Source organism: Ursus americanus, chromosome 11 (genome assembly GCF_024610735.1).
Source record: "Ursus americanus isolate L20-20 chromosome 11, mUrsAme1.1.p, whole genome shotgun sequence".
NCBI lineage: Eukaryota > Metazoa > Chordata > Mammalia > Carnivora > Ursidae > Ursus > Ursus americanus.
This window is the reverse complement of record NC_142137.1, coordinates 8,072,149-8,100,069: the sequence shown is the minus strand read 5'-3', so window position 1 is coordinate 8,100,069 and position 27,921 is coordinate 8,072,149. Positions and strand designations below refer to the sequence as shown.

The 27,921-nt window shown below is 40.6% G+C and overlaps 1 protein-coding gene across 1 annotated transcript; it reads left to right on the top strand.

The window, feature by feature from the left end:
• The first annotated feature begins 790 nt into the window (after positions 1-790).
• CNR1 (cannabinoid receptor 1) lies at positions 791-24,435 on the top strand. Its single transcript, XM_045807081.2, has 2 exons — positions 791-1,052; positions 18,504-24,435. The coding sequence occupies exon 2, from the start codon at positions 18,567-18,569 to the stop codon at positions 19,983-19,985; it is 1,419 nt and encodes a 472-aa protein (XP_045663037.1). The 5' UTR covers positions 791-1,052; positions 18,504-18,566; the 3' UTR covers positions 19,986-24,435.
• Positions 24,436-27,921: the final 3,486 nt, after the last annotated feature.

Below are 27,921 nucleotides of genomic sequence, written 5' to 3'. Positions count from 1 at the left end.
TCTTGCCTCCTGCTCCCCTCTCCCTTCCGGCTCAGCCCGCTGCCCCAGACGTGACCCCCGCGCAAGGTGTTGGCTCGGCGCGCAGCAGGGGCGAGCGTGATTAATGGCCCCGAGGTCGGGGGCGGCGCAGGCACGAGCCCCTTCTTGGCTCGGCCCGGGTGTGAGGGTATCCGGGAGGAGAGCCAGGTCCTGGCAGTGGGAGCCCCCGGGACCGCGGCGGCGGCGGCGCAGAAGAAGCAGGAGGAGGAGGAAGAGAAGTAGGTGACGCGGGCCGGAGAGGCTTGTCCCCTCCGGCCCCAGGGCCGGCGCCACGGCAGGTCCCCCGCGCCAGCAAAGTTTGGAGCCACGGGTGCCGCGCTGCGCGGTGCGCGGGTCCCTCCCCGCGCAGTTCCCTCGGTGGGGTCTGTGCCGCCGCCGCTGCCAGGGCAGGACAAAGGCTCATTAACACGTGATGGGACCGCGCTTCATAAATGGGACTGGAGCGAGAGGGAGCCAGAGACAGAGCGCCAGCGGAGGCAGAGGCAGGGACCGCACGAGCGTGGCGAGGCGACGGGCGCCTGTGCTGGCGGAGACCTGCGGCCCCACGCCGAGCCAGGCGGGGCGCGCGGGAGGACCCATTGGAGAGCCCGGGGAAGGGGCGAGGCTCGCGGGCGGCGGGAGCGGAGGGGTCGCCAGTCCCGGTCGCTGTCGCGGGCGGGCGCAGGAGGCAGGGGACGCCGGCGTGCGGGCAGCGTGGACCGACTGACTTACTGACCGACCGACGGAGGCACACCCCGCTCCACCCCACCCCGCCTCGCCCGCATCCCCGCGCCGGCGCCGCCTCCCTCCGGCTACTCCCTCGGCCACCCCTTCCTTCTGCACTTCTTTTCCGCCTCCGCCTCTTCTTGGCTCCCGCGGCGCCAGTGCCTTCCCCTGGCCCGGGCGGGGCGCCTCGGCTCCCGGCAGAGCTCCGTAGAGTCGGGCGGAACGTTTCGTTCTAGCAGAGAAGCAGCCCTGCGCTGGGCGAGAGGTTGCCGAGGGAGCTTCTCCCCGAGGACCGGGGGATGCGAAGGGTAAGACCTGGCAGGGTTGCGTTTGGAAATACTTTTTCCGCCTCCCGCCCCCTCGGGTACTGACCAGTGTAGTCCCCAAGTGTCCTTCGTGGAGTTCTTATTCCGTGTGAGCGAATCGTGCGCTAATGTTTACTTAGCTCTATAGCCCCAGCTTGTAAACTGTGCTCTGTGCTACTTCTGGAGGTTTCTACCATTTACTACTTATTGAATGTGTGTGCACCTGTGTATACACTGATGTGTGTTTGTAGAAAACGTGTAATTGTGCATGTTTGAAAAAATAGGCGCTTGAGTTGGTGCTGAACGTCTATAAACCATTATCAGCAACTAAGTGTTCCCAAATACATCGATCTCTGCACCAAACCTAGGAACTGTCTAAAATAGTAAATGTCATATAAAGAAATGTATGTCAAATAATAAACTTTGGGTGTAGAAAATATAGCTGCAGGAGCCACTCTTTTGGAGGAAAAGTAAATGTATATTTAACATCTAAATTTGAATGTTGATGGAACCATCTAACCCGGAACTAGCCATTAGATGAAAAAAGTTGCTGTGTTTTTGGAAGACAATTTTCGGTAAGGCTCACAATCATAAGTGGATCGCCTCTCCAGTAGAAATGTTTGCAGTGACAGACGTGAGAAACTGTCATTTGGTCATTTGAAAGTTTGAAAGCAACATGCATGTTTCTAATGTTAGTTTTAAATTGAACAAATGAGAAAAAAAATTGTAATCTGTCCATCATTTTGCCTCCCTTCTTTTTTATTTCCCTTCAAATTAAGTGCTATTCTTGTCTTTGTTGTTGCTTCTTGATACATTAAGCATCCTTGGGCATTTAATGAGAGATTAGAACAGAGTTACTGGTTTTAAAGGTGTTGAAAGATATCTCTATGGGTCCCATAACTTCTCCTCATTTTTTATGACCAAGTTAATGTCTTTTCAACAATGGGGGAAATGCAATTTCTTAGCGTAAACTCAGTGAACATTGAGTATCAGTGGGGTGACCGCTGCCATCAATCTATTTTGCAGAATATGGAGAAGCTCAGAGCAACTAACCTTTAAGGTTCCCATAGGACTTTATCTGATTTAAAGTGTTGCTTTTCTAATCCCACCCTACTGACAGTTTGCAAGGGAAAATATACTGATTGATTTTTCTCTGTCCCTTGCCCCCCCTCACTCCTTCTGCCTTCCCCCCATCTCTCACTCAGTTAAAAGCAATTTAATCAAAATAAAAGGCCATGCATAGTTTCTTAAGTGAGACAAATAATTTTCTGATTATATCCATACATGAACAGAATCCACACACCTCCAGGATTTTCAGTGTTGCATACTGCAAGCGGTTACTTGCAGGCACGATAGCGTTGCTGTAGTTGGGCAAGAGGCAAGAGGATGGACGTGGTTTTTAAAAACTAATCCATTTTAGGTTATCAAGAGAACTTACTGTAAACAGATTCTTTTTGTTCCAAAGATGTCTCCCACTCCAGGCAAGGAGCAATCCTGGCTGAGGTATGTATGAGTGTCTGATGGGGAAAGGTCTCATTGTGTTCCTAAGTCTCTGTGGGGGTAAAGTGATGCCACAGGGGGGAAATGCTCAGTTCTGACCTTTCAAAAATAAGATTACTATGCTTGCATACTCATTGTTAGGAAGGCAAATTAGATATTCACACCCCCCAATTTTAATAGATAGCTTCGGTATAGATGAAAAGAACGTTATGCCTAGTCCCTTAAATAAACCATAGATGATATTATTTAATTTGGTGTGTAAAGTTTTACATTTTGGTGAAAATCTGATTTCATGTTGGAGTAGTGCTCGGCTTTGTTTGTTATCCACTGTTTTCTGTCTTTTTCTGTTACCCTTTTCCCAGTGGACTCTGTGCCTCCCTGTCGCCTGTGAGATCGTTCCTCTCTAATAAGCCTAGCTGCAGGATCAGTGTGTTCTTTTTGGCATTTCAAAATGTTAAAATAGTGAAATTGTTAAATGTTACCAAGATGAAACTGCTGGGAATGAAATTCTCTGGAAGAACCACTCTATCTGTGGCATATTACAGTCTATTCCAAAAGAAAACTCCTTGATTCGGTCTACCTATTTTCTCAAGAAAGAAGCAGCCCCATTGATTGTGTTGATAAGTATTTAGTATGCAGTGTCAGCTTATTAATTACTAAGGCAAAGCCTGAAAAACTCTTTCAAAACAATCTTGTGACATTCTTCTTTGCTTTGACTCGGAATTAACATGAACCCCCAGGAAATTTAGACAGGCTTCTTGGTTGCCTTGCATATTAGTGTTTGGAAGTAGAATTGGAATACTTGGCTGTTGAAGAATAAACTATGATGAAATGGAACTTATAATAGCAGTTTATAGCTCACCACGCTTACCAAATGTTTCTTCCCAGAAAACAGTTGGCCTAATAAGAAAAGGGATTATTTCCCATAATTAGCTCTCCAGGAATGCTGAGAGAAAAAAAGAGTAATAAATTGAATTTAGAGATACCTAACAACACGTGATGACTAAAATGAGATTTGGTTATAGCGTCTTGAATTTGGTTAGTCAGATGGAGACTGTCCTTGAGGTTGCTGACTGTTATTCTTGGGGTAATTATGTTAGCTCAGTTGCCTAAGAACACAGATGAGAGCTTTCATTCCTGCAAAAAAGGATGCTGTGTCTTCACCAGTGTAATCTGTCTCTTCAGTTTTTGTATTCATCATTTTCTAATTGAACTGACAAATTAGTTAGAGGGAAACCAGCCTTCGGGTTTAAATTATTTATAATTCTGCTTTTGCCTCTGAAAAGACCTGGATCCAACATTATTTGAAAAACTGCTGGGGCCAAGTTTACATAGTGCATATCCATATTTTGAGGGACTGCAAGCTCTGCTGGTTTTTCTTTTCTTGATTGAAGATTGGTAGAGAAGCTAAAGAATAAGAGGAAATCAAAACCAATCGATACACTTTTTACTGGCAAAATTTTGACTTCATGCCCCCCCATCTCCAGCGCTTTCTTAATTCTTTTCTCATAACAATGTTCACTTTCTATTATAACTGCATGAACACTGTTCCTGAGGAATTGGGGGATACAACACTTGGCCACTGAATTGTTATTTAATGTTTTTGATAATCATTTAATTTACTGGTCTGTATCTTCTTAGACTAGATTGGGTTAACTATATAACATAACATAGATCAACTCAGATTTCTCCCAGATATGTTCTGGACTAAAAGAAAGAATAAATGTCATCCAGAAAATATATAACATCAAATTATATACCGCATAATTTTAGATGATTGGGATGTATAAACACACTTGTATACATTTTTATGAACAAACTTTTTCATAGATGTGTATCATGGCTGACATAAAAATTTGGACCCATTGTCTTTATATATCTGAATATATAATTCAGATTTTAAATAAATACTACAAATTTGGGGGAAATGTCCAAATTCAAGGCAGCTGTGCAGATGGACCCAGAAGATTCAAGGCAAAAGAAGTATCCACCTTGCATCAAAACAAGGCCATTCTGATTTTCCAGGGTGGTGGAAATCTGTTCCAGTCTCATGTGTTCTAGGAATCTTGCAAAGATGCCAGGGTGGGAATAACTAATTTTGATTACAGTTTTCTCATCAACACTGATTGATGTGTTTAACACAGTTTTCACCAGTCCTGCTAGTTGTTTATTATTTTTGCAAAGAAAGTTGGGAGAAAAAAATACAAGGTTATTACTATATCACAGAATGCATATTAATATCAATATATCTGTAATATACAGCACATTATAGTGCCATCACAAATAAGTTAAAACTATAGGAAATATGTGAGGGAGGGAAAGGGAAATTTGTTTTTAGTAGTTTTCCAGTACCTCTCTTGGTACTACTCAGATAGTTTGATGTTAGAGGAACTCCTATCTCAAACAGGCCTGAATGGATAATAGGTATGTTTATGACCTATCAGTGATAATAGCTCAAAGCCATTACATAAAGTAATCTGTGATTACCTCTAGTTCTTAACAGAAAATATTTACTAAAAGCTTTCCTGGGTCATGTTTCTTCACTGAAAGGGTGCCTCGTGGAAAGTAAAGTACATTTCATTACAATCATTTCTCTAGCACAGTTGCCATTACAAATATATTCGAGCTAGTTTTCCTTGATATTTTCCATATATTTGAAAGACTTTCCATATGGATTATTAACAAATAACTTCTGGATGTCCTCTACTTTAAAGTCTCATTCGGACAGGTTAATTTCCTAGTTCGGTGACCATGGAGGCTCATTGTTATGTTTTATGGGTATTTGAAGGAAGAATTGTTTACTCACCAAACCTGAGCAAATGGGCCCGGCAGAGTCATAGCAGTTGTTCTAGAATCCTGTAAATTCTGTTGTAGCCCCAGCTGGAGAAATGTTCACACCTGCACTTTAGGCAAGCTTTCAAAATTTTGCTTTGTTTGTTTTATTTTCTTTTGTTTTTGAATATGTGAGTTGAGACTGGTTAGATGGGAATCAATATTCCTTAGCCAACTCTTTTTCTTTTTTCACCTATTGTGCTATTATTGCATTATATTCTGTAGTTTTGAATAAGCTTCTTAAGATAGATTTTGCATTTTTTGAATGCAACAAGGGATTTAAGTTCCCTTTTCTCCTAACACAGATGGCAAATCATTTTTTCCCTAAGAGCACAGTATTTTATTATCTAATTCTTATTTTTCCCCTCGAGTTTGGATTCTTAATTGTGTAGAGTTTGGATTCATTGAGCAGAAATTTGATATCTTTGGCTTGATTCTTTACCATCATTATCAACTCTGAAAAGCATTTAAAATTTGTTTTTGACTTCAGGAGATAAAGTGCAGTATAGTTTCCTAAACGTGACAATGTAATATCTATTTTTTTTTATTCCTACTAGCAAATTCCATGCTCTTGCTTTTTAAAGAAAAGCAGAGGCATTTTTCAAAGATGTGCCAGGCAATCTGTTGTGGTGGTTGAATATACTGGCAAATGCTTTCACAAACTGTGTATGTCAGTAGTATATTTAAATATAATTAAAATAAAATATAATTAGGAAATAATGTTTTTCAAAGTTTATGTTTAAATGGGAGGGTTCCCTTCTTTCCTCATTATTTCTTCATCTGTTCTTTTAGACCATCTATTTAGAGAAGAAAATTGGAATATGAGTTCTATAAATTGAGTTAAGTTACAAGGAGTTTTACATTTAAATTGGTGATAAATTCCAGTGTGCTTTTTAAAAACAAATTTCTCCTGGATATTCGTCTAGGAAATTTTAGAACATTGATTTCTGTTGGCCAAGAGGCTAAACAAGATGTTTCTAATATAGCAAGTGAACCAGTACCATACGCAGTATGCCTTTGTCTGTCCTGTTTGCTTTTAACTCAGCTGTATTTAAAAGTAATCAACCTGATTTATTCTTTAGAAAAGAGACTTAATTTAATGCCACTATGATCTGTGTATTTTGGTTTATTCCAGTGTGGCTTGTTAAATGGACTAGATTTCCAACTCATTTCAATGCACTGCTACCAGAATTTGTAAATGTTTTCTCTAGCATTTGTACAAGTTGTGGTGAGCAAGCAGTATGCATGTGGAGGAGAAAGAAAGCTGAACGATTTAAACCGTAACCAAAGTAAGCAAAAGATTATCCAGAGAATTTGGTGCTTTTGCCTATGTGGGAATTTGACTCTGGACGATAGACAACTAGTTTTGGAAATTACATCAAACTTCTTACAAACAACAACCAGGAAAGGGAAAACCTTTGGATGATTGTAGTTCTCAGCTAAGGTAACTTAAGTATGAGTAATCTATGATCCATTTTTATTGATGAAATAATTAGAGAGGAAACAGTCTGCCCAAAGTCAGATGTTTAAGTACTTTGGGATACATTTCCATATATTTATAACTTTTAGGTATTTTCGCAAGATATATGCCAGCTATAAGCAGTATAAATTGCATAATTTAATTCTGTAAGGTAATTTGCAGCGGACCTGCGTTACTTGGCCTACTGCAAAATTTCCATTTTAGTTTGTTGTTTTCTGGGTGCATCTCCTGTGACACATTGGGAGGGAGGGAGAGACGAACAGAAACAGAAACATTTCCAGCTTAAAAAAATAAGCTGAATGTTAACTACTATTACTGGTTCGCGTTCTTTTATTCTCAGTCATCATGGGTTCCTTCACGGTGGCATTGAAAGGAATGGCTAGCAGGCCTAGAAAGCTTTGCATAGACTTTGTAAATAGAATTAGGAGAAAATGGTGTGTGGAGTTCTTAATTTATGTCTGCATGCTGGGTAAGTACACACTATATCTTGAAGCCACTTTGTTGGTCAAAAATATAACAGTAAATTTGCTAAAAAAGTGCAGAGAAGCCCGGAATTGTAGACCGAAAAACGCTGAGAGGTTCCCCACTCATTATGTTATGTTTATTTTCAGGCTAGACCACATTATTCTATTTCGGTCACATAGAAATACCTTGGTTCTAAGCAGCTTCTTTGGGAGACTACTTTCCCATGCAGCGGGCTCCTTTAGCCATCCATTTCAATGATCTAAAAACCTACACTCACAGAACAGTCTTTCTTCCTATCCTCAATTCCTAAAGGTTAATTTTTATCCCCTCCCCAAGACCCGTTTAGTCTTTCTCATAGGTCTCCATGAACCTCCTGGAGGGCCTTGCGGCAACACACCTGTGAGCCAGAACCTGAGGTTTCTGCCTCTGTAGGTCTGAGGTGAACCCGAGAATTTGCAGTTTTTGAAAGTTCCCTGGTAATGCTGATACTACAGGTTGGGAGATCACCCCTTGAGAACCACTGGCCTATAAAATCCCTCTGCATGCGCTCGCAGACCGCTGTGTGCCGTCCCGGACTGTTCTTTGGGATCTATGTACCCGGATGTCCAGCCAGTTCTCACCCACCTTATTTCCTAATTCTTTATCTTCACGTCACTTTTTCTGAATATTCGCAGTTCCTCAGCTCTGTTCATAATCACGAAATTGCACCACACAAATCCTAGGGAGGGTTTGACCTTGAATGAGTACAACAGAACCACCTCATGGTTTCGATGACATCAAAATCCTATACTTGCCTTCAATTTGCGCACTTCCGGCTTACTTGAAACTACATTTCCAAAGCATATTTTTCATCTTTACTGAAACCTGGTTTTTCCGGTTCTGTTTGTATATAATTATTTGCCCTTGAAAGCGTATTTTTATGTTTGTATCTTGCATGTTACTACACACTGATTTTTTTTTTTAACATTTCAACTAAAGGAGATGGCACATAAGTACCTAATTTATAAAATTGTGTTTGAAGGGAATCCTGGATTTATATGATAAAAGCTTATTTAAAATTATTCCAGTGAGAAAATGATAGGAAGGAAACGGAATTTTTTAGAAAGCTACCATATCCTTGATTCATATGAGCATTTGAACAAATATTTGCTTCTCTTGTGAAATATTCCATTGTAGCCCCTGAATGATAAATAATTTTCTGTCCTTTATCATGACAGAATTATGGCCTGTGTTGGTGATTTTGTATATGAAAACCGGAAGGCCAAATGTTTCATAAAATAGAAATGAGTTGGGTTTGTTATTAGAATTGATTTTGGGCTCCTGAGATAGGCCCATCTTACTTTTAGCATCTCTTGGCATAAACATATTATTTGTTTCCAGTAGAACTACTTTGCTTTACTCATCCCTAATTACTTTCTTGAGGCAGACTTCCAAATATTCACAATTAATTTTATCAATATATTAAATTTTCTCAATGTCCCTTTGCCCCAGAAAAGCAATTAAAAATTTAGTTTTTGTAGGCAGTAATAATAACCGATTTTAACCCTCCATAACATATTTCCTTATTTATGTTTTAATTAATTTGGTTGTAAAATACATAAATTGTTGTAGCAGGAGGAGAAGTCGCTCAACCACAGCAAGAACTATGTCCACTGAGTAGAATAACAAATTGATTCCTGAGGGCTTACAAAAGCCACTCCATCTAGTGGTTGAATTTTCACATAACTTCTCTTGACAAGTGGTTTTGAAAACACACTTGCACGTGGAGAAACCCCTTTGGGAAAGATTAATGCATAATAACTGGCATTCGAGCGAGGGAAAAACTTCATTATAATCGTAACTTCCTTCATATATTGTCTTTAAAGGTCTATCAGCAGCACGTAATCAGGATTCATTCAAGGTTGTGCATGTCACAAAAATCTCTTTATCATTTCTATGTGCCTAAACATTGAGGTTCATAACACACACCCAGGCTCAACAAGGATCAGAATTAGAAAAATATACCTGATCTTTGCCTCAAGCTTCCACTTATATAATTTCCATTTAACGATGAGATAAAAGATCCTGGGATGAATAATTGTTGATGCCTTTTATGTAACCTTTACATTTGGGCAGTTGCTTTTCTTTTTTTCTTCTTCTTCTTCTTCTTTTTTTTCCTTTTTCAGGTGGATGTTTGTATGAGACCAAAACTCAGTTTTAATTCCCTAATAACCAACAGACTTTATGCCAAGGAAAATTACCCACAGCGCCGTGTCGCCGATGCACACCAACAGTCAGTTAGGAAACAGGTCCCAAGTACCTACCCCGTGCTAGGCACTGTGCCAGGCAGAGGACACGTGCAGCAGAGAAGACAGGTCCCTCCTCTCAAGATGTTCATGATTTGAAGGGTTTAGACACACGAAAGACTGCCATAGGATGACTCAGCAGTGCCCATCCTCTCTCCTAGGAGAAAAACTCAAAGCCTATATAGGAAGAGGATTACACAACCCAGTTACTGGGCCACACAACCCAATACTGTTGGATGATGCAATATCATGCCTATGACATGTTTTTATATCCCGTTCTATCCTGTCATCTGTGGGAGGAGAAGGACAGATGGGTGGCCTTTATTTGACAGAGTGGGGTGAGATGGAAAATCATTTCTCCTGCTTCCCTGACCCGTATCCATGACACAGGTGTAATGCATCCATACGTATTTAATGTCTACGGTGCTAGGCTCGGAGTATGTGCCCAGTAACAATGGGATACGTGAAGCACGTGAGGGCCTATAACTTTGTATCCATGAGCCCCACTGTTGTGGTAGCACAGCTGTGTGCTCTTTGGGCACCAGGAATCTGTCACAGGCACTCCCTCGTCGAGCCTTACAAAGGTTTACAGAATTTCTTCTGCCTCGATTCCAGCCAGCATCCTAGGAACTGGCTGCAGAGAGTCTCCTTCCATCTGGGCCTACAATATCACGCTGCTCATGGTGGGAAATGGAGTGATTTCAAGTGAGTTTGAATTTCTCCATATGGGAATGAAAGCTTCAAGCTTTTGTTACTAACAACCATCCCGTCCCATTCAGACCTAAAGAAGGTGTCCTCTCTATTCCCCGCTGGTATTGTGGAAACTGTCATTATGGCCCACAATCCTTACAATTGACTAAATGAAGGGGGAAAATTCTAATTAAAAAAATAGCAGCAAAGACAAGTTATATTTTACTTATTCTTTGCCAACAGTCACTGAAAATAAGGTGCTAATCTAGGGTTAGGGTGTATAGCTTGTAGTGAATTACCATACTTTGTCCTGAAGACCATGGGGCAAGGGTGATTTGCAAGCAGTATGGCCGATCTTTTTGCTGTCAACAGATCTTCCCTTCAGACTTCAGTTGTTTGCTGTGTAGAATGATCAGGTGCTGCTTATTACCTCCTTTCCCCACAATCAGTTCTTCCCCCTTAGAAATGAAGAAAAGTATTTCATTATATGGTTCCTGGACCTCAAAGTTAAGAGCAGTGACTTCGAGTTACCCAGCCCTGGGTTGAGTTCTAGTTCTGTTCTTCTAGTTAGAGATCTAGAACGTTACCACAGTTTGCTCATACGTAGAATGGGAATTGTGATAGCACCTAATGCGTGTAAATATTTAAAAAATAATATATATTCTTAGCACATAAACTTTCTAATGTTTCTTATTAAAATGTTGGGGAATTGGAATTTTCTCTATGGTGCATTTATTTAATCACCCGAATCACCCAATCACCCTGAGATTTGAACCTAGAGAAACAAGACTTGATTTTTCCTTGGGCTTAATTTGTATGTTTGTGAATTCAAAGAGAACGTACTCCTTCGTTGAAAGATGAAGAAACGGAAAGGTACGCTGCCCTCTGGCCAGCATGTGGCGCTCTTTAAGCTGTTGCTGTCCTTGGCAGTGAACTGTCAGGTAACCTGTCTACTGGGTTCTACATAGTTTATGGGCTGGCTTTTAATGACCCAATTTCACATACATGATAAAGACAGGCTTATGGAGTATTTTGTATCTGGACCGTGGCTTCTATTGAGTTGAAAATTTTTCATGTTCTTTTTTAAGGGAAAGCTAAATCAATTATACTTGATTACTTTCTTCATAGATATGTAGAAAAGGTAGCTCTCTTTAAAAAAAAAAGAGATAAAGGCACTTAGTAAAAGGAAACATCAAAACAGGAGAACAAAGTTAAATGGTAAATGTATACATGGAACTGGTTACAAAAGTCAACAAATCATTTCACTTGTATCATTGCCTTTGTGATAGGCTTTTCTTACGCATCATCACCTAATAGTGAATGTTCCATCTGATGTAGTTTTAAAAGCATCATTTTTTAAGCCCTAAAATTCTTTAAATTTTAACAAGCTTTTAAATGTTAAATAATTAGGTATACTTCAAGTTAAATTTGAACAGAAATATAGCCTTATAAGTGCCTTAATGTCTATTTAGTTCATATTAATTGATATATTTTCATGAAATATATTTTCTTGCTAACAAAGACCAGAGAAAATGGTGCATTTAATAACTTCTATTCCACATTACAAAATATATGAAAAGCTAAAGCTTTGAGAACCAACCGAGCATTACCTACATAATAGAATTTTCTTTTATATATGGAAAAAGGAACTGATACTAATACAAGGAAGAAGGATTATGTATTTTTGCCTGAATTATCAGGATAATTAAGTCAATCCTTTACTGCTCTTTGCTATAGAAGATAATGCAAAAAGTGACCAAACTACTTTAATAATTCCAAAACTCTGATGGTTATGTAAGAGTTAGAAAAGACTCAATTGCCCATTCAACCATAGCAGAAGATTCATCGAGTTACGGTGTTGGCCCATGAGATCTGCCATGTATATTGAGGACATGTCTTAGACATAATACAATTATAAGGGTCAACTAAAATTTTCCTACTAACTTTAGAGAAATACATTATCAAGTTACTTTTTCTTGATCAAATTAGTAGAAACCAGACTTGTTCCCAGAAATGAATGGAAAATAACAAATACATCCACTGGCACCTTCATTCTCTTGAACCCTTCACAAGCTAGCTGAGCAGAACAACACAAAGCCAACAAAGAAATAAGGGAGAACAACAGGGTTCATTTAAGCAAGGGCTTGGACTCCTGAATTTGATATCCTGGACTCCTATCAACTTAGAAACTATGAGCTTGGCATTGTGTCCTTAAAGCATTTCTACACTTAGGATATTAGAGAAGGAGCCTGGAGGGCTGAGACAGTCTGTAACTATATCAGGAGCACTGGTCCTTCTGATACTTTTAGAAGGTTTTTTGCCCAACTAGACATGACATCCTGTGGGGAGACCCAGAGATGCTGCACGGTCCAGAACTGCAAGGATTTTGACTCCCGTGATAAAAGTCTAAATTATTGAAATGTCTCTCTAAAACAAAGAAGGTCTTCAGCAGGGCAGTGAAGACTAAAAGAACCTGCTATTAATTATATTGATATAGAAGAGTCTTGTTTTTTACTCAATGCTCACCCTAATCAGAACATGGATATTTTATACCCTCAATGGTTACAGAAACAAAGATGTAGACTCTAGGTAGACTTTAGAATGCTTCATGCTGCTGATGTACCCAGAGCACTTCTTTGATGTGATACCATAGTCTGCCAGTTATATAAGTTTAGGGGTAGTAAATGGAGAAACAAGTGTGCATTTAGTGAGATGGACAAACAGAACAGGTAATGTCATTCTAAAAACTTAAAGTTTTTTTTTAAATCATAGATTCAACACATTAAGATATTTTTATTTTTATAAAGGAATGAGTTATAGCTTAAATTACTAGAAAAAGTTGGTTATATTTTTAAGAACAGAATTCTGGGAAAATCCCCTTAAATGTCATTCAATCATTGTTTTACTATAACAGTAATAAAAACCAACTGCTTCTTTAATAGGTGCATCTACTCATCTTGCTAGAAATTTCCAATTATGATTTTCCCAGTAGCAAATGAAAACAAAATTAATGGCAGCTGCATCCCCCAAAGCCTAAACTGTATTACTAATGAACTCTCAAAGAAAACTCTCAATGCAAAAAATAATCAGGTGAAAATTACTGTAATAATCCAAATGTAGAAATAAAGGAAAGAATTACTGAAATGCAGAGGACTGCTTTTTCGCCATGATCCCATTAACCGTTAAAATAGCCTGTGCACAGTGGTACTTTGACGTTACTAAAATCCTTGAACTGCACAAAATCCATGTATACTTTAAAACTGTATTCCGTAATTAAAGTTGGCTGATATTGGACAGAAATTAGTCAATATTTCATAACCACACCATGCTCTGGCTCAGCTTTAACAAGTTAGTTTGTTTTAATGAAAGGGCTTGGTTGCATTGCAGTGGGAAATTGTGATCACATATGTGGTGATCTGAATACAGAGTAAATCTCAGGCACCCATGGTTTGCATTACTGCAACAAGGTCTGTGATCCTTTGTCTTCACTGAAGAAGCTTTATAGCTCTTCCAGATACTAAAATTTTAATCCTTGAGGCCATGCCAGTAGGCAGATTTACCTAGATGGGCTGGGATAGGAAATAGTGATTTAGTAGGAGCTAGTCTTAATTACTATTGACAAAATGCCTTAATTTGAGTTTGTAAGAAGCTAGAAGACTTGAATATAATACAGAAAGCAAAATGGCTGTATTCTAGTTGCTGTTCATTCCTAACACAGTGCATAAAATCCAAGAGCAAAAATTCTGGAGTCTGAGAGACACGGGTTCAGCTACAAACCCTCCATCTTCTGGACAATTTACATTAACATCTAATGACCTCCATTTCCTTATCTGTGAAATGGGGATTATAAATAAGCCCCTGACAGAGTTGTCATGACAATTTAATGATAGAATATGTGTGCGGTCTCTGGAATTCCTGGAATTATATAATAGACATCCAATGACGTTTCCTCCTCCCTTACCCATGTGTGCATCTTCTATTTCTTTCATGCTTTAAGTGCTGAGACAAAAATTAAAATTGGATAAGCAGCCTATGATCTAAAAAGGCAATGTGCTATCTTGAAACATATATGGCAAGAGTCATAGTACTAAGTAATGATTAATAATTAATATTTACTGAAGACTTAAATTTTGTGCCAGACACTATGTTAAGTGCATATCTGCTTCTTTTTTTTTTCATTTAATTTTTAGAACACTTGTATGACTTAGGCAACATCATCATCCTCCTCATCCCCATTTTGCAGATGAAATACTGAGGCTTAGAGACATTAACTCCTTGTCCAAGTACAAGTCTCACAGTAATCTTGGTCTGCTAACTCCTTTTTTTCTTTTTAAGTTCTTATTTATTTGACAGAGAGAGATAGCCAGTGAGAGAGGGAACGCAAGCAGGGGGAGTGGGAGAGGAAGAAGCAGGCTCCTAGCAGAGGAGCCTGATGCGGGGCTCGATCCCAGAACGCCGGGATCACGCCCTGAGCCGAAGGCAGACGCTTAACGACTGAGCCACCCAGGTGCCCCGGTCTGCTAACTCCTAATTCAGTGTTTTCGTCATTACTAGTGTTTTGACTGGTTGGAATCAGTGGGGAACAGAAGGGAGACAGTAGCATCCCTGGCTCAGGTTAAAGGGATGATGGTTCATTCAGGTTAAAAGCAGCTCTGCACCTGTACCGTCCAGTCTGGCAGTGCTAGCGGCAGGCGGCGATTAAGAACTTCAAATGTGGCAAGTACCACATGTTGAAGTAATAATATTTTGGATACATTGGGTTAAATAAAATATATTATTAAAATTAATTTCACTTTTTACCTTTTTTTTTTTTTACCTAAGGAGTGGAAACCTTAAAATTGCATATGTGACTCATATCACATTTTTATTAGCACTGCTCTCGAACTGGAACCTCTGGGTTTGTTCTGGCTCGATCCCCTACCAGCTGTGTGGATGGCAAACTCCTTACCCTCTCTGTGCCTTTCATCTGTGAAATGGGGATAAGACCAGCACCCGCCTCACAGGGCCATTGTGAAAAAGAAACAATCTGATAGACGTAAGACGCTCAGGATGCCACCTACACATAACAAGCTCTCCCTAAGTGCATAAAAAGGGAAAATCAGCAAGACTGTGGTCTTTGTGGTCTGCTTGATTAGAGAGTCCAAGAAAGAAGAGGAGTCCAGGGTAAGTTCAAAGTGTGAGATTGGACAACTAATATGATTATTCATAATTCCATAAGAAATGTGAAAAAAGACAGAACTGGAGGTAATTTGCTGAAGCACTATTTGTAACAGCAAGCGATGATAAACCACCTAAATGTGCAACAGAAGCAGGCTGGTCCCATCCATCGAACGGATGCTTACGGCACCTGCTAAATGCAGGGAGGTTTTGTGGACCGATGTGGAACTGTCTTCATGTATACTTTTAAATGGAAAAGCAAAGTGCAGAACAGTACATATGGTATATTAGTATTTGTTAAAAAGAAAGTAAAGAAAGTAAAGAATGAATCTATATATTTGCTTGAGTATACACAGAATATCTCTAGAAAAAGCGGCAGGGACATTCTTGCCACTGGAAGGAGAAGTGGATGGTTGGGACGTGGTGATGGGAGAGACTGACTTTGCTTTGTATCCTTCTGTGCCTTTTGAATTTGGAATCACATGGATGTAATATATGCATATAAATGATGAAAATTTCAAATAAATTTGTTCAAAATTGGGAAGCATGAAGGGCAAGTTAGTTGCTTGAAATAAGAGTACTTAGGGAATGGAGGTCCTGGACTGGCTCCCAGTAGGAACGTTGGGCTCGAGTTTTGGTTTTCAGGCCAAATATCCATTGAATTAATTACCTTTCTCTCTTCTAATTTTTAGAAAAGGCAAATAAATAGTATTAAATCACTGCTTTTATGCACCAGTTAATAAAATTCAGCTGCCTCTTATTAGAATCATGTGAACATTTCTAAGGGAGACCAGCCCTGTCTTTCTTGTCTGCTATCATGTTATCAGGCTGGTGAAAGAGAGAAGAGGAAAAGACACCATCCCTATGCTTGGAAACCACTTTCTAGTTATGGAAGTAAATTTGTAAGCTCATGATTAAATCATACAGTGGGGCCTATAATAGAGGGAAAAACTGGGGGAACTAGTTCTGCCTGGTGGGAAGGGCTGGCCAAAGGGATGTCAGAAAGGGAGGTAAGTTTGGCACCAGGTCTTGAAAGATCAATGGAAATGTGTATTTCAGACAGGGAGAGGCTCAGAGGGAAGGAGGAAGGTGTGCAGGTGTGATCCAAAGGGCGGCATGTCTCCCGGGGCCAGTGAGCACTGTGTATGGTTGGGAGTAGAGAGGCCAAAGTCAGATTTGAGGATATGCCAGGACCATTAACAGCTCTCTCACACATTGTGGCTATTTTCTGTGTCCCTCAGATGATGGGTGAAAGTGTTCATATGTGAATGGAGTTGTTTAGCAAATGTAAGTTTGCAGAGAGTGGCATTGACTCAGGAGACAGCCTGGACCCAGGGATGGCAGGATATGGGAAGGTGGGCCACAGTTAGCATCTTGTCCCTATTCCAAGTTACCAAATAAACAAGAAGGGGGGAAAAAAAACCACATTGTGATACTTGAGGTATTAATTTAAATTTTTCTTCTTTGCCTCAGTGTTCTGTCTGCACTCACTAATCCTACATACTCTTGGCATAAACATCCTTTCCCTGGGGAAGGCTCCTTCAGCCCCCCGACTCCCAACAGCATCTGGTGTAGCTCCAGTCATAGCTGTCACCACACTTCATCATAATTACGGGGTCAGCTGTCTGTTCTCTGCCACACTGGATACTTCTGTGATAGGGACTCACTTGATAATGTTCGTCCCTAGCCCCTACTGCCTACCTACTGCAGTGCCTGGCACAAACCGGGTGCTCCATAATTTCTCGAATGGATGAATAAATGAATCATGACTTCAGATAGGTAGAATCTCTGTATTTTAGCAGGAGAACTCAGAATATTTTCATTTGTTCCAAGATAATAACTATCCTTCCCCCCTCCATACGTGTGATACATTTTTAAAAAAGAAAAATACAATTAGGAAATCAAATGTTGGTTTTTATGATTATTTTCTAATTATTATAGGTACCACTCAGTAATTCTAATATATTTTTAAGCAAAAAAAAACCTAACGCCATGTTTTAAAAAGACCTTTGTAAATAGTAAAATCAATTGCCTGGCTTTTTATTTTGAAATAAACGCCAAATTGCTTATCTTAGAATTGAAGAGCCCTTAAAATTTGGCCCCCTTTTCTCAGTCGTCCTTATTTCCGGTGCCGTCTACATGGAAAGCCTAGATGATACACCATTGAGGCCTGTTTCCTGTCTCCCAGCGTACTTGTGTCACCATGCCACTCATGGGGGACACTGTCAGGAAACGATCTCCATCATCACTGCTTCCCAGTGTTCAGGATCGTGGTCTTCCTAGGAGCCTGAGTGCAAGTTTGCCCTTCATGACATTTTTCTTGGTTGGTGTAGACATTTTTGAAGTTTGCCTCAGCCGTGCATTGGTCCAAATGTCTCCTCTGGGGGAGGAAACTTGCCTGATGGAGACAGGCCAGCATCCAGATTTTCCCCCATGGTCATCTGTTCCTCTGGTTCTCAGAAGTCTCTTTCTCCCCCTTCACACTCAGCATACAGGCCGCACAACACAGTTCCTGATTCCACACCGCCTCATTCTTTGGTTGTGTTGTACGTTCAGTCTTACCTGTGTGACAAGGTGATAAAGTCTTTAAGAGCAGAAGTTGTGTGACATGTTGCTCCCCCCCATCCCCACCAGCGTTAGGACGCTATGTGTGTGTGACGGTAGAAGCCAGGTGGTAGACACTTCCTAACACAACTATGAGGTGCACGCCATGCCCAAGACACACTTCCTTCCGCTTGACTGTCAGACCCTGAAGGTCTGACACACAGGATCGCACAGTGACTTAAATCCAGACAGCTTAAATAATGAAAGAAATATGTTTCTAGTGGGCGCCTCCACATCGCCACTTTGGGTGGCTTTTCTCTGACTGACTGACTGACTGACTCATTTTGTTGACTGAATGTGGCAGGGATTTTATCTAGGCTCAGAGACAGGAATGAAATAACATGATGGTACACATTTGGGATGTTTACAGTCGGTTTTAAAAAAATTATTATTCTCCCAGTCTTCTCACCATTCAGCTTTTTTTGTTTTCCCTCCTGTTAGGAGTCCGTGCTGCGGGTCTCTTTCTCAGTCCTTTTGAGTTTGGCCTAACCCAAGACGGAGGTTATGAAGTCTATCCTAGATGGCCTTGCCGACACCACCTTCCGCACCATCACAACAGACCTCCTCTACGTGGGCTCCAATGACATTCAATACGAAGATATCAAAGGTGACATGGCATCCAAATTAGGGTACTTCCCACAGAAATTTCCTTTAACTTCCTTTCGGGGAAGCCCCTTCCAAGAAAAGATGACTGCCGGAGACAACGCCCAGTTGGTCCCTGCAGACCAGGTGAACATTACCGAATTCTACAACAAGTCCCTTTCTTCCTACAAGGAGAACGAGGAGAACATCCAGTGTGGCGAGAACTTCATGGACATGGAGTGCTTCATGATTCTGAACCCCAGCCAGCAGCTGGCCATCGCCGTGCTGTCCCTCACGCTGGGCACCTTCACGGTTCTGGAGAACCTGCTGGTGCTGTGCGTCATCCTGCACTCGCGCAGCCTCCGCTGCCGGCCCTCTTACCACTTCATCGGCAGCCTGGCCGTGGCCGACCTCCTGGGGAGCGTCATCTTTGTCTACAGCTTTGTGGACTTCCACGTGTTCCACCGCAAAGACAGCCCCAACGTGTTTCTCTTCAAACTGGGCGGGGTCACTGCCTCCTTCACGGCCTCCGTAGGCAGCCTGTTCCTCACAGCCATCGACAGGTACATATCTATTCACAGGCCCCTGGCTTATAAGAGGATCGTCACCAGGCCCAAGGCCGTGGTGGCCTTCTGCCTCATGTGGACCATCGCCATCGTGATTGCCGTGCTGCCCCTGCTGGGCTGGAACTGCAAGAAGCTGCAGTCCGTTTGCTCGGACATTTTCCCGCTCATTGACGAGACCTACCTGATGTTCTGGATCGGGGTCACCAGCGTGCTGCTGCTGTTCATCGTGTACGCGTACATGTATATCCTCTGGAAGGCCCACAGCCACGCGGTGCGCATGATCCAGCGCGGCACGCAGAAGAGCATCATTGTCCACACGTCGGAGGACGGCAAGGTGCAGGTGACGCGGCCCGACCAGGCGCGCATGGACATTCGGCTGGCCAAGACCCTGGTTCTGATCCTTGTGGTTTTAATCATCTGCTGGGGCCCTCTGCTTGCGATTATGGTGTACGACGTCTTTGGGAAGATGAACAAGCTGGTTAAGACGGTGTTCGCGTTCTGCAGCATGCTCTGCCTGCTGAATTCCACCGTGAACCCCATCATCTACGCTCTGCGGAGCAAGGACCTGAGGCACGCTTTCCGGAGTATGTTCCCCTCGTGCGAAGGCACCGCACAGCCTCTTGACAACAGCATGGGGGACTCGGACTGCCTGCACAAACACGCCAACAACGCAGCCAGCGTTCACAGGGCCGCGGAGAGCTGCATCAAGAGCACGGTCAAGATCGCCAAGGTGACCATGTCTGTGTCCACAGACACGTCTGCCGAGGCTCTGTGAGCCTGACGCCTTCCTGGCGGCACGGGAAAAGAAATTCTTTTTTTTTTTTAAGCTTAAAATCTAGAAGAGTCTGTCGTCTCATCGGTTATATTTTTTTAAGTTGACCATGCTCAGTGAAAGGTGATCCTCACCAGGATGGGTTATCAGTTCTTCAGCATTTCGATAGTGTAGGTACTGAAACTGAGTTCTTCAGGGGTTGACAGTGAAGAAAGCCTGCTGCTGATGTGACTGAAGCTTCTTCAGAGTCTCAGCGAAATAGGAGAGACACCTGCGGCTACACGGTCTCAAGTCTAAGGACCCGTAGGAAAACACCATCTAATGAGTAATGCCTTTGTAACCACAACTCTCATTATAATGTGAAATGTATTTGTCCATAAGTATCAGAGATGTCCGTTTTTACAAGTTGCAGTCCTAAAGTAGAGCTCTTTTGTAAACTGTATCGTGTCGTGTGAGACGTGTTTCAGTGTTAACTGTGTGTTATTTATATTTGTCTAGTACAGCCAAACTGAAAGGGAGGCTTTCATGAGAACAATGGGACACAGCAGCGGATAAACACCAGTGAGACCACTTTTTTAAAAATTTATTGCCCGTGACTTTAGAAACCTTAGTATTTTTCCCATTCTCTTTAAATTTGACATTGAGATAACCATAAAGGTTTATTTTTCTGTTAACACAACAAGAAGAATTTGAAGACTGATATTTCAGAGTATTGAGCAGAATTCATTGACACTTAAAAATTTGTTAGCCCTGCATTTTCATACATGGACATTTATTATCTTCTGGACTGTGGCTGTTCTGTTGGGTGATGGATTACAATCAGAATGGAAGAGAGAAGGCATATTGACTTTTCCGGCTGACATCTCTGACTTTCTTTAGTCTTTAGCTATTACTAGACCTCTTAAGACAGCATGTGTCAATCTTAATGTATGTTGTTATCACTGTGCAATTGCTGTTTACTTGAAGAGTACTGCATTCTTATATTCCAGGTTTCAGTAGATTTCATGCCTGGGTGGCCAAATGAGTCTTCATTTTTTCTTAATTGAAAAGAAGTATTGTCTGGATCAGTAAAATTATACTGTGCGTGAGTGTGAATATAAATGTGTGTGTGTGTGTGTGTTTCTATCCTGTAACTGTTACAGTCGTGTCATAAAGTGAGAAAACCATGACCAAGTGTAAATCGTACCAGTTGCTGCACACTTGCACATGAATTCAGTTTCTAAAATTGAGTTCTTCCAGAAAGGTCATTAATAAAAATACTGACCATAAACATTCTGAAAATTCCTCCCCACCCCCCTGAGGGATTGGGTCCAGTACTACTAAAGTGACCTTTAGATATTTCATAAGACCTGTGTCTAGCAAGGAATGATCAATGACGAACAAGTGAAGGTCTGTATTTGCCATGTCAGTGCTGGGAAACGAGCGTCTTGGCTTCGGAGCAGCTAAGGTAGACCAAGTCCACGGGCAGGTATATCATCAAAAGGGATGTGGCTCCAAAAAGCCCCATGGTAACTAACAATTGTCGGTTGAACGGGTAGCGGTGTGATCCTGTTTAAGCAGCACTGGACCCCACTTGCTGAAGGAGGGCTACCCGGTCTGGTCCATGTGGCTAAGGAGGCCGGGCGGACAGCGGGTGACACAGAAAAAGGTACTGAAGAGCCGACACACTTGTGATTGAGGCCTGGAGGACACATGACTGCTTCTGTGCTTCCCCCAGATGCCCTCGGTGACAACCCAGGACCCGGCTTTGACTGGGTGGGTTTGGGCTAAGGAATAGGCCTCTCCTCCTTTCTTGGTATTAAGATGAGCATGGCTTTCTTTCTTCTTATGCCCCAGCCTCATACTCCTCAATGGTGCGATGCGTGCTCAGAATTAGGCCTTTTTCCCAGTAAGCATTAATATTGCTTTAGAAGCCACTTGACCCTGACAAATTTTACTTACAAATAGTCTTCTCATACAGATGAAGCATGGCTCCTCCAGGACCCAGAGACCCACACAGCATGAGTTAGAGTGGAGAGCTAGCATTTATCGGGTGACTTCTAGCAATCTAGATGGACGAGCAGCCTTCCGGGGCAATGTCCTCTTGTGCAGTGTATCGTCTGCAGCTGAATGTGGCCTGTGGGCAAGCTGGGGTAGATTTAACTGTCTGTATAGACAGCTCAAATCTGCCTGCTGGTTGCCTCACTTTATCTGTCTGTAATATGCAGGGGAGGGCTCAGGATGCTGGAGGGTGAATAAGATCTCTTTAGAAGAAAGAGAAAAGATAATTTACAAAAACTCACCAAGGTCTGGTTCCCCTGAGGAATTCCCACTCTTTTGTCCCGCATTATCCTGAATACCAACCCACGTGTCTCGGAGCTCACCAGGCAGAACCAACTCTCTCCTCACAGCTACTGAAGACCTGGGGAAGATGAAATTCTTGTTATTGGTAGAAAAATTCCAGGATTCATTTTTGAAACTGTATCTGTGTGTATGCGATGTAGATTTTATAGTGTGTTGTGCTTTCCAGATCTAAATCATATATAATGAATTAAGGGACAATGGGGCTGACAGCACTAAACTTGGTGCTTATTGATATTCTAAGAAATATCTGTGAAATACCATCACATGTGTTACACTACCTTCATTTTAAAACACTTCAATTAGTTTGATTCACTTTGATGCTTTTAATATCATTTCCTAACCCAAGAGACTCAAAAGTTCTCCCTAATGAGTATACTTATTAGAATTACCACTCATTAGTATCATTCATTACCTAGTCCCTTAATTAGGCCCATTAACTTAAATATAATTTAAATTTCCATAAGTTGTACAAGGTCTGACTTCAGACTTACCTATGTTCCTCTGAAGGTAACATATTTGTCCCGACCATGCATTTCATCATCACGTCTGTCTTCAGAAAGGGCCAAATTCCTAACCTGTTCAATTTTTTCAGAGTAATGATGAATCTTTTAGCCCTACACCAATAGTTTCATTTAGACAAGGAGGGCTGTTTCCAAGAACCTCTAATTATCCATTGCATATGAGATTTATGGAAAAGAAACCTGGACCTGGGAGAAGCTGCAGACATATGCCTACACTTGAGATGATTCCCAAGCCTTCCCACCACGTTGAGTCAAGTCTATCCAGCATGACGTGTCAAGGAATTTTGGCTGCCTAAACCCACGTTGCAGGAAGTAGGCCCAACCACCAGATGAGAATTAGGCCCTGGATGAGTAGCACTCTAGTTACTGTCCTGTTGACTCATTTCTGCCATTCCCCATCTGTAAAAGAGACCACCAATATCATGCACAAAATTAGATTTCTCGCAATCTAACTGTATATTTGTATGATATTTTAAAATCTCCTAAATGCTGGGCAATGGCTATTCACAATTGTCTTGCATTGGCCTTCTGATGAAATGTTAACAATGCCTATTGTAATATAGACAAAACATTTTATCTACTGATTTGGGCTGAATGTATATAAATAGGTTTTAAAAAAACGTCAGATGTTTAAGCAGTGGCCTACAAATCAGTAATTTTCAGAGAGAAGAGTTTCTTCACATTGCTGTGGCATCCTAAAACCTATCTTCACGTGAACTTAGTGTGCTAGGCTTGCTGGGGAAAAGAGTCCCCAAGAACGGAAACCTTTTCTTGTGATAGTATGAATCAAGATACCGGATTATCTGGATTCTTCTTTCCAATGTTTCAACTGGGAAACATAACTCTTTATTGTCTGTATATCTAACATTATTCCTTTTCCTCTTAGAAGAGTATCGTATCGTTAGATGTTTGTTGAGCTGGTCACACCCTTGCAACCGCTGCAATATCTTCGTTAGTGATCTGTATAATACTTCGTACACGGGCACCAGTAAGATTGTTATTCAATGTGGCTTCAGTTATTAAATTACTAGAGCAAAGTAGTACTTTCGTAATATTTACAATGTATTAAGCCCACACTATATTTTATTTCAGTGATATAATTAAACTGTTATTTATTCAAAGAGAAAACATCCCATCATGTCTATTGTCCAAAGTTACCTGGAATCAAATAAAAATTCTAGATTCTCATGAAGAACATGAAATGCCTTTGAATTCTGCCTTATTTCACAGTCTAACATTAAAACACTCATCAGGATTTAAGTTCTAAAAGATTGTCGAAAAACCAATGTGTTTCCAAAAAGCACTTAAGACTTTATTTGAGAAATGAGGACAGATTGGATTGATGTAGTCATTTTTAACATGGGAAAAACATGCATAAAGCCATCATTTATAGAATAAAGAACATAAGCCTGCCATGCCTTTTTAAAGCATTATTTCATTAAAGGGTTTAGTGATTTTGCAGTAAATTAAAACAAATGTACTGTTCACAATGTTTAATGAAATTGGAACTTAGCAGATTTAGCAAAATATATAAATCTGAGGAATTTATAAACACATATTCTGAACCATGTGAGAAAGATAATTGCTTTTCAATATAACTTATAAAAACACGTAATTTTTATTTGAACAAGAAGAAAAAATAGTTTGGAAATCTTATGATGAAGTAAAAAAGGCATTATAATGAAGTTTACACATTATTATTATCTGAAGGTATGTTTGCAGTTAATTTTGAAAAGAAAGCTTTAAATTTTTCAAATGATAAATTGGCAAATATTTGAAAATAGTTCTCTTTATTATTTTAATGGCAAAATAAAAATTTATCATTCTGTCTATTTTAGTAAACACTGTGGTTAACTGCATAAGCCGAATGCTTCTAACAAAAAAAGCGAATGACGTGTGTTCTTAGTTCTTAAACTTTACATGGGGACTTGATGGGAATAAGATACTTATTTCGGTATCTTCGTGTAGCAAAACTCAAAACTGATCCCCTATCAATAATATGTGTTGCCATCGATAGTGAAATATACATTTAGAATGATGTAGAAACAGAAAACTAAGTGAGGTGTGTAAGAGGCTCCACAGTGTCCCCCGCAGATGGTTCCAGTGGAAGAGTTCCACCTTACCTCTGGAATATTCTATGATAAGCGTTTCTCCTGGATTGAAGGTGATACGTGTGAAGTTTTTGACCCCATACAGGAACATAGAAAGTGAACAATACACATTATCATTGTTCTTCAACTCCCTGTCCCTGAATGCTGGTGAGGGAAATTAGGAGTGTATATTTCTGATTAGTTTAGGAGGTGATGAAATGGGAAGATCGGGTAAGTCTCCGAACACCTAGAAGTACAGGTCACGGGCTACTGTTCTTCAGAAGTTTCTGGTAATATTAAGGAATGAATATATAGGATTATGAGACATGTTTCCCTGTGACATAACCAAAGGAAAAGAGAATGACAGAAAGAAATGAAATGGAGTGAGGAGTTAATTAAAATAATACAGCTGTAGACTTGGATTAACAGAAAAATGAGATTCTGGGACCAGTGTTGACTGCAGAAGCTTTTTCATTGCTTTGAACACGGGTTTTCAAATATTTGTAGAGCAGATGAATAACTTTTCTTTTACCACTAAGGAACAGATGACTTATGTAGCACTTCAGTTGTTAAAGGTAATAATATTAGAGGGGTGCCTGGGTGGCGAGGTCAGGTAAGTGTCTGGCTCTTGGTTTTTGCTCAGGTCATGATCTCAGTTGTGGGACTGACCCCATGATAGGCTCTGCACTGGCATAGAGCCTGCTTGGGATTCTCTCTCCCTCTCTCTCTCTTCTCTCCCTCCCCCACTGCCCCTCTCCCCCACTCTTCCTCTCTCTAAACAAAACAAAACAAAAAACAAAAAACGAAACCATGGTAATAATGTTAGAATTCCTAACATCCTTAGGTAAACCTGATCCATTTGAAAATGTTCACATGTTCCTTATCCAGTATACAACCTTTTGGCCAACATCAGAATCTTGGCAAATCTCAAAGATACTCAGTTTTGACTGATGAGGCAGCTATTGTGCTAGAGAGAACACTGAAAAAGAAATGATTAGACCCAGAATGTAGTTCTGGATCAGTCACCGTCTAGTTGTTTGGCTTTGGGCAAGCTACCACCTCTGATCTGGTTTTCTCATCAGTAAAAATGCCAGCTCTGAAAATATCAGTAGCATCAGATGATATCAGATGTTTTGAAGAGCTTTGGAAATTGTGAAGGGCCATACTAATGTAAAGTATTAGAATTAGTCCATGTTCACATCATTCATTTTATCTTAGTTATCCAGTTAATGTCCACACTAGTCCTTTAGCTGATAATCAAGAATAAAGAAGCTACGTTGTGCCAGCACTTTACGCTGGCACTTTATATATATGTCTACATACATAATACATATATACACACACACACACGTATATTATTTATATATGTATACATATATTATATATTTACGTTATATTTATTATTTAATCCTCAAGCAACTTTATGATGTATATATTATTAGCCTTATAATATTGGTGAGGTGAAAGCTGAGTGAGGTAAACACCACGTGGCTAAGGTTAAAACCCAGGTCTTCTTGATTGCAAAGCCCATAGTATTTTTCTTAAACCACAGTGACTCCAGTCATTCATTCATTATTCATTTAAAGCCATAGAGTCCATAAGTATACATTGCACACTTCCCATGTTCTAGGAAATGCAAAGTTGAAGAACATCACTGTTACCTACCAGAATGCCTAGTAAAAATAATGCCCAAAGTTCTATTGTTTTCCACTACATTTTCACACATACAGGACCTGGAAGTCAAGTATCTTGCTCAAGCTCAGATTGGTAGTTGGTAGTAAGTTGAATCTCTGGAGCTCAAACCCAGGTCCTGTGGTTCTAAATTCTGGATCTTTCCATCTCACCCCATGGCTAGGGAACATGAGATGTGACAAGGTCTGCAGCTTGAGCCAGTACTTGCATTTTCCTTCCTTCATTCTCCAGATGGCAGCAATTCGAGAACTTGATCAGATCTATTCTGGATGTCAAAATAAATTAAATTTGTGTTCTTTATTACTTGCCTAGTAAGAGTCATCACTCACTTTGCGTAGCTGAAACAGTGGCTGAGGAGAAGTTTGATTTATTTCATCCCCAGATCTGGGTGCTACAAATATATTCCTCATCCCACTGACAATAGTGATTTTCCCAGCTCTTTGGTCACTTTCTAGAGCAAAGTTTTCATTTTAATTCTTTTAGTTAAAAAAAAAAAACAAATCTTACTTTATTTTTAACTTATACACAGAACAAGGCATCTAGAAAATAATGCTCTACGAGTCAATGAAATGTGATTTGTTAAAATTGTAAAACACAAGTTAACAAGTATTTACCTAGAACCTGCCTTGTACTTGGCACTGACAATAATGGTTAGCATTTATCACATTTATTATGAGATGCATCATCTCATTTAAACCTCTTAACCAGCCTGTGAAGCATTATGCTCCCCATTTGCTAGATAGTAACCTGCACAAGGTCACCCAACTATTCAGTGGTAGAGCTCAGATTTGCTCTTAGTTACTACATTACTGAATTGATAGCTACAAGGCAATTGCTATTTAGCAAACTGTACGGTGCCTTTATTATGTTCAATTCAAGCAATAATGCTATGGTTAAAATGCTGTGCCTTCATGGGAAGTCATCAAATTACTTAACATCTAATGAAAGAAGGTGAACACTTAAACAGGTAATCTCAATGCAATGCCATCAATGCTAAAATAAAGGCGGCTATGGAAAACCAGAAAGGGCACAAGAAACTGACTTAGTAATATTGAATACTGAAGCTGAATATTGAAGACCAAGTGGGAGCTATCCAGGAAAAGAGGAAAGGGAAGATAAAGAATGTTATGGAGAAGATGGAGATAAAGCATATTAAAGGGAGAGAAATAATGGCCGGGGCGGGGAGGCAGGTGAGAGATTTAAGAGGGCATGATATGTCCAGAGAATGAAGCACAGTCTCATGGGGCCAGGACACGGTACCCATAGGAGAGTAACGAGGATGAGGGCCAGGGG

Excerpts from the sequence above, each read along its gene's own strand:
- CNR1 (XM_045807081.2), top strand. The coding sequence starts at position 18,567 with ATGAAGTCTATCCTAGATGGCCTTGCCGACACCACCTTCCGCACCATC.